This window comes from Oncorhynchus gorbuscha, linkage group LG03, assembly GCF_021184085.1.
Source record: "Oncorhynchus gorbuscha isolate QuinsamMale2020 ecotype Even-year linkage group LG03, OgorEven_v1.0, whole genome shotgun sequence".
NCBI classification, from domain to species: domain Eukaryota; kingdom Metazoa; phylum Chordata; class Actinopteri; order Salmoniformes; family Salmonidae; genus Oncorhynchus; species Oncorhynchus gorbuscha.
Genome location: NC_060175.1, coordinates 2082232 through 2096028, shown reverse-complemented (window position 1 = coordinate 2096028; position 13797 = coordinate 2082232). Strand labels below are relative to the sequence as shown.

At 45.2% G+C, this 13797-nt stretch overlaps 1 protein-coding gene across 1 annotated transcript in view; it reads left to right on the top strand.

Moving 5' to 3' along the window:
• The window catches only part of phf2 (PHD finger protein 2), a 130626-nt gene that overhangs the window by 106131 nt on the left and 10698 nt on the right, over positions 1-13797 (top strand). Inside the window, exon 19 of the mRNA XM_046338193.1 lies at positions 9245-9337. Coding sequence (XP_046194149.1) covers positions 9245-9337 — 93 coding nt within the window. The remainder of the gene's footprint in view (positions 1-9244; positions 9338-13797) is intronic.

Sequence of the window (13797 nt, the reverse complement as noted above, 5' to 3'; positions counted from 1 at the left end):
AGACAGTGGTTATACAGCCTGTGACTGAAGCTGACTGTTTCTAGCTGAGACAGTGGTTATATGGCCTGTGACTGAAGCTGACTGTTTCTAGCTGAGACAGTGGTTATATGGCCTGTGACTGAAGCTGTGTTTCTAGCTGAGACAGTGGTTATATGGCCTGTGACTGAAGCTGACTGTTTCTAGCTGAGACAGTGGTTATATGGCCTGTGACTGAAGCTGTGTTTCTAGCTGAGACAGTGGTTATACAGCCTGTGACTAAAGCTGTGTTTCTAGCTGAGACAGTGGTTATATGGCCTGTGACTGAAGCTGTGTTTCTAGCTGAGACAGTGGTTATATGGCCTGTGACTGAAGCTGACTGTTTCTAGCTGAGACGGTGGTTATACAGCCTGTGACTGAAGCTGTGTTTCTAGCTGAGACAGTGGTTATACAGCCTGTGACTGAAGCTGACTGTTTCTAGCTGAGACAGTGGTTATACAGCCTGTGACTGAAGCTGACTGTTTCTAGCTGAGACAGTGGTTATACAGCCTGTGACTGAAGCTGTGTTTCTAGCTGAGACAGTGGTTATACAGCCTGTGACTGAAGCTGTGTTTCTAGCTGAGACAGTGGTTATACAGCCTGTGACTGAAGCTGACTGTTTCTAGCTGAGACAGTGGTTATAAGGCCTGTGACTGAAGCTGACTGTGTTTCTAGCTGAGACAGTGGTTATACAGCCTGTGACTGAAGCTGACTGTGTTTCTAGCTGAGACAGTGGTTATACGGCCTGTGACTGAAGCTGACTGTGTTTCTAGCTGAGACAGTGGTTATACGGCCTGTGACTGAAGCTGACTGTGTTTCTAGCTGAGACAGTGGTTATACGGCCTGTGACTGAAGCTGACTGTGTTTCTAGCTGAGACAGTGGTTATACGGCCTGTGACTGAAGCTGACTGTGTTTCTAGCTGAGACAGTGGTTATACGGCCTGTGACTGAAGCTGACTGTGTTTCTAGCTGGGACAGTGGTTAACGGCCTGTGACTGAAGCTGACTGTGTTTCTAGCTGAGACAGTGGTTATACGGCCTGTGACTGAAGCTGACTGTGTTTCTAGCTGAGACAGTGGTTATACAGCCTGTGACTGAAGCTGACTGTTTCTAGCTGAGACAGTGGTTATACGGCCTGTGACTGAAGCTGACTGTGTTTCTAGCTGAGACAGTGGTTATATGGCCTGTGACTGAAGCTGACTGTGTTTCTAGCTGAGACAGTGGTTATAAGGCCTGTGACTGAAGCTGTGTTTCTAGCTGAGACAGTGGTTATATGGCCTGTGACTGAAGCTGTGTTTCTAGCTGAGACAGTGGTTATATGGCCTGTGACTGAAGCTGACTGTGTTTCTAGCTGAGACAGTGGTTATACGGCCTGTGACTGAAGCTGACTGTGTTTCTAGCTGAGACAGTGGTTATACGGCCTGTGACTGAAGCTGACTGTGTTTCTAGCTGAGACAGTGGTTATACGGCCTGTGACTGAAGCTGACTGTGTTTCTAGCTGAGACAGTGGTTATACGGCCTGTGACTGAAGCTGACTGTGTTTCTAGCTGAGACAGTGGTTATACAGCCTGTGACTGAAGCTGACTGTTTCTAGCTTAGACAGTGGTTATACGGCCTGTGACTGAAGCTGACTGTGTTTCTAGCTGAGACAGTGGTTATATGGCCTGTGACTGAAGCTGACTGTGTTTCTAGCTGAGACAGTGGTTATAAGGCCTGTGACTGAAGCTGACTGTGTTTCTAGCTGAGACAGTGGTTATACGGCCTGTGACTGAAGCTGACTGTGTTTCTAGCTGAGACAGTGGTTATACGGCCTGTGACTGAAGCTGACTGTGTTTCTAGCTGAGATAGTGGTTATACGGCCTGTGACTGAAGCTGACTGTGTTTCTAGCTGAGACAGTGGTTATACGGCCTGTGACTGAAGCTGACTGTGTTTCTAGCTGAGACAGTGGTTATATTGCCTGTGACTGAAGCTGTGTTTCTAGCTGAGACAGTGGTTATAAGGCCTGTGACTGAAGCTGTGTTTCTAGCTGAGACGGTGGTTATATGGCCTGTGACTGAAGCTGTGTTTCTAGCTGAGACAGTGGTTATATGGCCTGTGACTGAAGCTGACTGTGTTTCTAGCTGAGACAGTGGTTATAAGGCCTGTGACTGAAGCTGTGTTTCTAGCTGAGACCGTGGTTATATGGCCTGTGACTGAAGCTGTGTTTCTAGCTGAGACAGTGGTTATATGGCCTGTGACTGAAGCTGACTGTGTTTCTAGCTGAGACAGTGGTTATATGGCCTGTGACTGAAGCTGACTGTGTTTCTAGCTGAGACAGTGGTTATAAGGCCTGTGACTGAAGCTGTGTTTCTAGCTGAGACCGTGGTTATATGGCCTGTGACTGAAGCTGTGTTTCTAGCTGAGACAGTGGTTATATGGCCTGTGACTGAAGCTGACTGTGTTTCTAGCTGAGACAGTGGTTATATGGCCTGTGACTGAAGCTGTGTTTCTAGCTGAGACAGTGGTTATACAGCCTGTGACTGAAGCTGTGTTTCTAGCTGAGATGGTGGTTATATGGCCTGTGACTGAAGCTGTGTTTCTAGCTGAGACAGTGGTTATACAGCCTGTGACTGAAGCTGACTGTTTCTAGCTGAGACAGTGGTTATATGGCCTGTGACTGAAGCTGACTGTTTCTAGCTGAGACAGTGGTTATATGGCCTGTGACTGAAGCTGTGTTTCTAGCTGAGACAGTGGTTATACAGCCTGTGACTGAAGCTGTGTTTCTAGCTGAGACAGTGGTTATATGGCCTGTGACTGAAGCTGACTGTTTCTAGCTGAGACAGTGGTTATATGGCCTGTGACTGAAGCTGTGTTTCTAGCTGAGACAGTGGTTATACAGCCTGTGACTAAAGCTGTGTTTCTAGCTGAGACAGTGGTTATATGGCCTGTGACTGAAGCTGTGTTTCTAGCTGAGACAGTGGTTATATGGCCTGTGACTGAAGCTGACTGTTTCTAGCTGAGACGGTGGTTATACAGCCTGTGACTGAAGCTGTGTTTCTAGCTGAGACAGTGGTTATACAGCCTGTGACTGAAGCTGACTGTTTCTAGCTGAGACAGTGGTTATACAGCCTGTGACTGAAGCTGACTGTTTCTAGCTGAGACAGTGGTTATACAGCCTGTGACTGAAGCTGTGTTTCTAGCTGAGACAGTGGTTATACAGCCTGTGACTGAAGCTGTGTTTCTAGCTGAGACAGTGGTTATACAGCCTGTGACTGAAGCTGACTGTTTCTAGCTGAGACAGTGGTTATAAGGCCTGTGACTGGTTATACAGCCTGTGACTGAAGCTGACTGTGTTTCTAGCTGAGACAGTGGTTATACGGCCTGTGACTGAAGCTGACTGTGTTTCTAGCTGAGACAGTGGTTATACGGCCTGTGACTGAAGCTGACTGTGTTTCTAGCTGAGACAGTGGTTATACGGCCTGTGACTGAAGCTGACTGTGTTTCTAGCTGAGACAGTGGTTATACGGCCTGTGACTGAAGCTGACTGTGTTTCTAGCTGAGACAGTGGTTATACGGCCTGTGACTGAAGCTGACTGTGTTTCTAGCTGAGACAGTGGTTATACGGCCTGTGACTGAAGCTGACTGTGTTTCTAGCTGAGACAGTGGTTATACGGCCTGTGACTGAAGCTGACTGTGTTTCTAGCTGAGACAGTGGTTATACAGCCTGTGACTGAAGCTGACTGTTTCTAGCTGAGACAGTGGTTATACGGCCTGTGACTGAAGCTGACTGTGTTTCTAGCTGAGACAGTGGTTATATGGCCTGTGACTGAAGCTGACTGTGTTTCTAGCTGAGACAGTGGTTATAAGGCCTGTGACTGAAGCTGTGTTTCTAGCTGAGACAGTGGTTATATGGCCTGTGACTGAAGCTGTGTTTCTAGCTGAGACAGTGGTTATATGGCCTGTGACTGAAGCTGACTGTGTTTCTAGCTGAGACAGTGGTTATATGGCCTGTGACTGAAGCTGTGTTTCTAGCTGAGACAGTGGTTATACAGCCTGTGACTGAAGCTGTGTTTCTAGCTGAGACAGTGGTTATATGGTCTGTGACTGAAGCTGACTGTTTCTAGCTGAGACAGTGGTTATATGGCCTGTGACTGAAGCTGTGTTTCTAGCTGAGACAGTGGTTATACGGCCTGTGACTGAAGCTGTGTTTCTAGCTGAGACAGTGGTTATATGGCCTGTGACTGAAGCTGTGTTTCTAGCTGAGACAGTGGTTATATGGCCTGTGACTGAAGCTGACTGTTTCTAGCTGAGACAGTGGTTATACAGCCTGTGACTGAAGCTGTGTTTCTAGCTGAGACAGTGGTTATACAGCCTGTGACTGAAGCTGTGTTTCTAGCTGAGACAGTGGTTATAAGGCCTGTGACTGAAGCTGACTGTGTTTCTAGCTGAGACAGTGGTTATACGGCCTGTGACTGAAGCTGACTGTGTTTCTAGCTGAGAAAGTGGTTATACGGCCTGTGACTGAAGCTGACTGTGTTTCTAGCTGAGACAGTGGTTATACGGCCTGTGACTGAAGCTGACTGTGTTTCTAGCTGAGACAGTGGTTATACGGCCTGTGACTGAAGCTGACTGTGTTTCTAGCTGAGACAGTGGTTATACGGCCTGTGACTGAAGCTGATTGTGTTTCTAGCTGAGACAGTGGTTATACGGCCTGTGACTGAAGCTGACTGTGTTTCTAGCTGAGACAGTGGTTATACGGCCTGTGACTGAAGCTGACTGTGTTTCTAGCTGAGACAGTGGTTATACGGCCTGTGACTGAAGCTGACTGTTTCTAGCTGAGACAGTGGTTATACAGGCTGTGACTGAAGCTGACTGTTTCTAGCTGAGACAGTGGTTATATGGCCTGTGACTGAAGCTGACTGTGTTTCTAGCTGAGACAGTGGTTATATGGCCTGTGACTGAAGCTGACTGTTTCTAGCTGAGACAGTGGTTATACAGCCTGTGACTGAAGCTGTGTTTCTAGCTGAGACAGTGGTTATACAGCCTGTGACTGAAGCTGTGTTTCTAGCTGAGACAGTGGTTATACAGCCTGTGACTGAAGCTGTGTTTCTAGCTGAGACAGTGGTTATACAGCCTGTGACTGAAGCTGACTGTTTCTAGCTGAGACAGTGGTTATAAGGCCTGTGACTGAAGCTGACTGTGTTTCTAGCTGAGACAGTGGTTATACGGCCTGTGACTGAAGCTGACTGTGTTTCTAGCTGAGAAAGTGGTTATACGGCCTGTGACTGAAGCTGACTGTGTTTCTAGCTGAGACAGTGGTTATAAGGCCTGTGACTGAAGCTGATTGTGTTTCTAGCTGAGACAGTGGTTATACGGCCTGTGACTGAAGCTGACTGTGTTTCTAGCTGAGACAGTGGTTATACGGCCTGTGACTGAAGCTGACTGTGTTTCTAGCTGAGACAGTGGTTATACGGCCTGTGACTGAAGCTGACTGTTTCTAGCTGAGACAGTGGTTATACAGGCTGTGACTGAAGCTGACTGTTTCTAGCTGAGACAGTGGTTATATGGCCTGTGACTGAAGCTGACTGTGTTTCTAGCTGAGACAGTGGTTATATGGCCTGTGACTGAAGCTGACTGTGTTTCTAGCTGAGACAGTGGTTATACGGCCTGTGACTGAAGCTGACTGTGTTTCTAGCTGAGACAGTGGTTATACGGCCTGTGACTGAAGCTGACTGTTTCTAGCTGAGACAGTGGTTATACAGGCTGTGACTGAAGCTGACTGTTTCTAGCTGAGACAGTGGTTATATGGCCTGTGACTGAAGCTGACTGTGTTTCTAGCTGAGACAGTGGTTATATGGCCTGTGACTGAAGCTGACTGTGTTTCTAGCTGAGACAGTGGTTATACGGCCTGTGACTGAAGTTGTGTTTCTAGCTGAGACAGTGGTTATACGGCCTGTGACTGAAGTTGTGTTTCTAGCTGAGACAGTGGTTATAAGGCCTGTGACTGCAGAGTTGTGCGTTTCCTTTACGCTTCCCTCCACTCTGATCTGCTAGCAGGTGTCATTAAAACAGATTGACCTCTGTTGTATGACCATGTGGCTGCCTCAATCTAATTTAAACCACAGGATATTTGAATTAAAACTAGATTACAGAGATATGTGTTTGGGTTTCTCTACCTCCTTTACAAAATCTCCGCCTTCAAGTTGTGTTTTCCAGAAAGGGTTCCCTGTGAGGCCTGTCCAACAACCACTGCCCCTTTCAACCTTTTCATCTCTCATCATCACTTAAATCTGTTGTTTTAATTACTTTCAGAATCCCACAACTCTAATTAGTCATTAGTGGCACGAACATTCTCATTCTAGAACCCCCCCCGAATTCCACCAGTCCTAGTTCTAGTTCTAACAAGGCAGCGTTCTGTTGGTTCTCACAGAATTCCCCTTCGTATGTAAACACCTAATTATTTCTTCTTCATCATTTCATGATCGAAAAGCAAAGAGTGTGCGCTTAACTGTGGTGGTGTTCAAAGAGCTGGGAGGGAGGGAGGGAGGGAACAGCTGCTTCACAGCTGTAGAGAGAGAGCAGACATCATCCAGCATGTCAGTGTTAATGCAGGGGAAACCAAATACTGCAGGAATGCGCATCATCATCATCATCATCACGTTAGTAATTAGATCGGTTGGCCTCTGCTATGTGACATCATTATAAATGGAGAGAAGAAGAGGATGGAAGGAATTTAAGGACCAGTGGAAATCAAATGCACCGAATACAACAGGTGTAGTAGACCTCACAGTGAAATGCTGAATACAACAGGTGTAGTAGACCTCACAGTGAAATGCTGAATACAACAGGTGTAGTAGACCTCACAGTGAAATGCTGAATACAACAGGTGTAGTAGATCTCACAGTGAAATGCTGAATACAACAGGTGTAGTATATCTTACAGTTAAATGCTGAATACAACAGGTGTAGTAGACCTCACAGTGAAATGCTGAATACAACAGGTGTAGTAGACCTTACAGTGAAATGCTGAATACAACAGGTGTAGTAAACCTTACAGTGAAATGCTGAATACAACAGGTGTAGTAGACCTCACAGTGAAATGCTGAATACAACAGGTGTAGTAGACCTCACAGTGAAATGCTGAATACAACAGGTGTAGTAGACCTCACAGTGAAATGCTGAATACAACAGGTGTAGTAGACCTTACAGTGAAATGCTGAATACAACAGGTGTAGTAGACCTCACAGTGAAATGCTGAATACAACAGGTGTAGTAGACCTACAGTGAAATGCTGAATACAACAGGTGTAGTAGACCTCACAGTGAAATGCTGAATACAACAGGTGTAGTAGACCTTACAGTGAAATGCTGAATACAACAGGTGTAGTAGACCTCACAGTGAAATGCTGAATACAACAGGTGTAGTAGACCTTACAGTGAAATGCTGAATACAACAGGTGTAGTAGACCTCACAGTGAAATGCTGAATACAACAGGTGTAGTAGACCTTACAGTGAAATGCTGAATACAACAGGTGTAGTAGACCTTACAGTGAAATGCTGAATACAACAGGTGTAGTAGACCTTACAGTGAAATGCTGAATACAACAGGTGTAGTAGACCTTACAGTTAAATGCTGAATACAACAGGTGTAGTAGACCTTACAGTGAAATGCTGAATACAACAGGTGTAGTAGACCTCACAGTGAAATGCTGAATACAACAGGTGTAGTAGACCTTACAGTGAAATGCTGAATACAACAGGTGTAGTAGACCTTACAGTTAAATGAGTCAGAATCAACAGGTGTAATACAGGGGGACCTGGTACAGTGAAATGTGGAGACAACAGGGGGATCTAGTACAGAGTCAATGTGAAAGACTGAATACAACAGGTGTCAATGTGGAGGCTTACAGTGAAATACTGAATACAGAGTCAGGTGTGTAGACTATATACAGTGAAATGAGTCAGAGTCAATGTGGAGGTTATATACAGGGGTACTGGTACAGAGTCAATGTGGAGGCTATATACAGGGGGTACTGGTACAGAGTCAATGTGGAGACTATATACAGGGGGATCTGGTACAGAGTCAATGTGGAGACTATATACAGGGGTACTGGTACAGAGTCAATGTGGAGGCTATATACAGGGGGATCTGGTACAGAGTCAATGTGGAGACTATATACAGGGGTACTGGTACAGAGTCAATGTGGAGGCTATATACAGGGGGATCTGGTACAGAGTCAATGTGGAGACTATATACAGGGGGTACCAGTACAGAGTCAATGTGGAGGCTATATACAGGGGGATCTGGTACAGAGTCAATGTGGAGACTATATACAGGGGGTACCAGTACAGAGTCAATGTGGAGGCTATATACAGGGGGTACCGGTACAGAGTCGATGTGGAGGCTATATACAGGGGGTACCGGTACAGAGTCAATGTGGAGGCTATATACAGGGGGTACTGGTACAGAGTCAATGTGGAGGCTATATACAGGGGGTACCGGTACAGAGTCAATGTGGAGGCTATATGCAGGGGGTACCGGTACAGTCAATGTGGAGGCTATATGCAGGGGGTACCGGTACAGAGTCAATGTGGAGGCTATATACAGGGGGTACCGGTACAGAGTCAATGTGGAGGCTAATAGTCTGGGTAGCCATTTGATTAGATGTTCAGGAGTGTTATGGCTTGGGGGTAGAAGCTTTTTAGAAGCCTCTTGGACCTAGACTTGGCGCTCCGGTACCGCTTGCCGTACGGTAGCAGTGAGAACAGTCTCTGACTGGCTTCCTCTGAAGGAAGCTTGGCCCCGGTGATATACTGGGCCGTACGCACTACCCTCTGTAGTGCCTTGAGGTTGGAGGCCGAGCAGTTGTCATACCAGGCAGTGATGCAACCAGTCAGGATGCTCTCGATGGTGCAGCTGTAGAACCTTTTGAGGTTCTGAGGACTCATGCCAAATCTTTTCAGTCTCCTGAGTGGGAACAGGTTTTGTCATGCCCTCTTCATGAGTGTCTTGGTGAGCTTGGACCATGTTAGTTTGTTGGTAATGTGGACACCAAGGAACTTGAAACTCTCAGACAGACAGACAGACAGTGTTGAGCTGTGGGTGTATGAGTGCTAACTAACCGGGGGGTGTGGCTAACTAACTGGGGTGTGTGGCTAACTAACTGGGGTGTGTGGCTAACTAACCGGGGGGTGTGGCTAACTAACCGGGGGGTGTGGCTAACTAACCAGGGGGTGTGTGTTTGTTTCAGTTTACCCATCTCTGGAGTCTGAAGAGGATAACCCTGTCTTCAAATCCAGATCCAAGAAGAGGAAAGGTTCAGACACTCCATACAGCCCCACAGGTACACTACACCTGTCTCTAATACTGTATAGATGAAAGGTTCAGACACTCTACAGCCCCACAGGTACACTACACCTGTCTCTAATACTGTATAGATGAAAGGTTCAGACACTCCATACAGCCCCACAGGTACACTACACCTGTCTCTAATACTGTATAGATGAAAGGTTCAGACACTCCATACAGCCCCACAGGTACACTACACCTGTCTCTAATACTGTATAGATGAAAGGTTCAGACACTCCATACAGCCCCACAGGTACACTACACCTGTCTCTAATACTGTATAGAGGAAAGGTTCAGACACTCCATACAGCCCCACAGGTACACTACAACTGTCTCTAATACTGTATAGAGGAAAGGTTCAGACACTCCATACAGCCCCACAGGTACACTACACCTGTCTCTAATACTGTATAGATGAAAGGTTCAGACACTCTACAGCCCCACAGGTACACTACACCTGTCTCTAATACTGTATAGAGGAAAGGTTCAGACACTCTACAGCCCCACAGGTACACTACACCTGTCTCTAATACTGTATAGATGAAAGGTTCAGACACTCTACAGCCCCACAGGTACACTACACCTGTCTCTAATACTGTATAGAGGAAAGGTTCAGACACTCTACAGCCCCACAGGTACACTACACCTGTCTCTAATACTGTATAGATGAAAGGTTCAGACACTCTACAGCCCCACAGGTACACTACACCTGTCTCTAATACTGTATAGAGGAAAGGTTCAGACACTCTACAGCCCCACAGGTACACTACACCTGTCTCTAATACTGTATAGGTGAAAGGTTCAGACACTCTACAGCCCCACAGGTACACTACACCTGTCTCTAATACTGTATAGGTGAAAGGTTCAGACACTCTACAGCCCCACAGGTACACTACACCTGTCTCTAATACTGTATAGGTGAAAGGTTCAGACACTCTACAGCCCCACAGGTACACTACACCTGTCTCTAATACTGTATAGAGGAAAGGTTCAGACACTCTACAGCCCCACAGGTACACTACACCTGTCTCTAATACTGTATAGAGGAAAGGTTCAGACACTCTACAGCCCCACAGGTACACTACACCTGTCTCTAATACTGTATAGATGAAAGGTTCAGACACTCTACAGCCCCACAGGTACACTACACCTGTCTCTAATACTGTATAGGTGAAAGGTTCAGACACTCTACAGCCCCACAGGTACACTACACCTGTCTCTAATACTGTATAGATGAAAGGTTCAGACACTACACCTGTCTCTAATACTGTATAGAGGAAAGGTTCAGACACTCCATACAGCCCCACAGGTACACTACACCTGTCTCTAATACTGTATAGAGGAAAGGTTCAGACACTCTACAGCCCCACAGGTACACTACACCTGTCTCTAATACTGTATAGAGGAAAGGTTCAGATACTCTACAGCCCCACAGGTACACTACACCTGTCTCTAATACTGTATAGAGGAAAGGTTCAGACACTCTACAGCCCCACAGGTACACTACACCTGTCTCTAATACTGTATAGATGAAAGGTTCAGATACTCTACAGCCCCACAGGTACACTACACCTGTCTCTAATACTGTATAGAGGAAAGGTTCAGACACTCCATACAGCCCCACAGGCACACTACACCTGTCTCTAATACTGTATAGATGAAAGGTTCAGACACTACACCTGTCTCTAATACTGTATAGATGAAAGGTTCAGACACTCTACAGCCCCACAGCTACACTACACCTGTCTCTAATACTGTATAGATGAAAGGTTCAGACACTCTACAGCCCCACAGCTACACTACACCTGTCTCTAATACTGTATAGATGAAAGTTTCAGATACTCTACAGCCCCACAGGTACACTACACCTGTCTCTAATACTGTATAGGTGATATCAGTGATACTATCAGAGTAGTGATACTATCAGAGCAGTGATACTATCAGAGCAGTGATACTGGTAGTGATACTATCCAGAGCAGTGATACTAGTCAGAGTAGTGATACTAGTAGTGATACTATCCAGAGTAGTGATACTATCCAGAGCAGTGATACTATCCAGAGTAGTGATACTATCCAGAGTAGTGATACTATCCAGAGTAGTGATACTATCAGAGCAGTGATACTATCAGAGTAGTGATACTATCCAGAGTAGTGATACTATCCAGAGCAGTGATACTATCAGAGCAGTGATACTATCCAGAGTAGTGATACTAGTAGTGATACTATCCAGAGTAGTGATATTAGTCAGAGCAGTGATACTATCCAGAGTAGTGATACTAGTCAGAGTAGTGATACTAGTCAGAGTAGTGATACTAGTAGTGATACTATCCAGAGTAGTGATACTAGTAGTGATACTATCCAGAGTAGTGATACTAGTCAGAGTAGTGATACTAGTAGTGATACTATCCAGAGCAGTGATACTAGTCAGAGTAGTGATACTAGTAGTGATACTATCCAGAGTAGTGATACTATCCAGAGCAGTGATACTATCCAGAGCAGTGATACTATCCAGAGCAGTGATACTATCCAGAGCAGTGATACTATCCAGAGCAGTGATACTATCCAGAGCAGTGATACTATCCAGAGCAGTGATACTATCCAGAGCAGTGATACTATCCAGAGTAGTGATACTATCCAGAGCAGTGATACTATCCAGAGCAGTGATACTATCCAGAGCAGTGATACTATCCAGAGCAGTGATACTATCCAGAGCAGTGATACTATCAAGAACAGTGATACTGGTAGTGATACTATCCAGAGCAGTGATACTATCCAGAGCAGTGACACTAGTCAGAGCAGTGATACTATCCAGAGCAGTGATACTATCCAGAGCAGTGATACTAGTAGTGATACTATCCAGAGTAGTGATACTATCCAGAGTAGTGATACTATCCAGAGTAGTGATACTATCCAGAGTAGTGATACTATCCAGAGCAGTGATACTATCCAGAGTAGTGATACTATCCAGAGTAGTGATACTATCCAGAGTAGTGATACTATCCAGAGCAGTGATACTATCCAGAGTAGTGATACTATCCAGAGTAGTGATACTAGCAGTGATACTATCCAGAGTAGTGATACTATCCAGAGTAGTGATACTATCCAGAGTAGTGATACTATCCAGAGCAGTGATACTATCCAGAGTAGTGATACTAGTAGTGATACTATCCAGAGTAGTGATACTATCCAGAGTAGTGATACTATCCAGAGCAGTGATACTATCCAGAGCAGTGATACTATCCAGAGTAGTGATACTATCCAGAGCAGTGATACTAGTAGTGATACTATCCAGAGTAGTGATACTATCCAGAGTAGTGATACTATCCAGAGTAGTGATACTATCCAGAGCAGTGATACTATCCAGAGTAGTGATACTATCCAGAGTAGTGATACTATCCAGAGCAGTGATACTATCCAGAGCAGTGATACTATCCAGAGCAGTGATACTATCCAGAGCAGTGATACTATCCAGAGTAGTGATACTATCCAGAGTAGTGATACTATCCAGAGTAGTGATACTATCCAGAGTAGTGATACTATCAGAGCAGTGATACTAGTCAGAGTAGTGATACTAGTCAGAGTAGTGATACTATCCAGAGTAGTGATACTATCCAGAGTAGTGATACTAGTCAGAGTAGTGATACTATCCAGAGTAGTGATACTATCCAGAGTAGTGATACTATCAGAGCAGTGATACTATCCAGAGTAGTGATACTAGTCCGAGCAGTGATACTATCCAGAGTAGTGATACTAGTAGTGATACTATCCAGAGTAGTGATACTAGTCAGAGTAGTGATACTATCCAGAGCAGTGATACTATCCAGAGTAGTGATACTATCCAGAGTAGTGATACTAGTCAGAGTAGTGATACTATCCAGAGCAGTGATACTATCCAGAGTAGTGATACTATCCAGAGTAGTGATACTAGTCAGAGTAGTGATACTAGTCAGAGTAGTGATACTATCCAGAGTAGTGATACTAGTCAGAGTAGTGATACTAGTCAGAGTAGTGATACTATCCAGAGTAGTGATACTGGTAGTGATACTATCCAGAGCAGTGATACTATCCAGAGCAGTGATACTATCCAGAGCAGTGATACTATCCAGAGTAGTGATACTATCCAGAGTAGTGATACTATCCAGAGTAGTGATACTATCAGAGCAGTGATACTATCCAGAGTAGTGATACTAGTCAGAGTAGTGATACTAGTCAGAGTAGTGATACTATCCAGAGTAGTGATACTAGTCAGAGTAGTGATACTAGTCAGAGTAGTGATACTATCCAGAGTAGTGATACTATCAGAGCAGTGATACTATCCAGAGTAGTGATACTAGTCCGAGCAGTGATACTATCCAGAGTAGTGATACTAGTAGTGATACTATCCAGAGTAGTGATACTAGTCAGAGTAGTGATACTATCCAGAGCAGTGATACTATCCAGAGCAGTGATACTATCC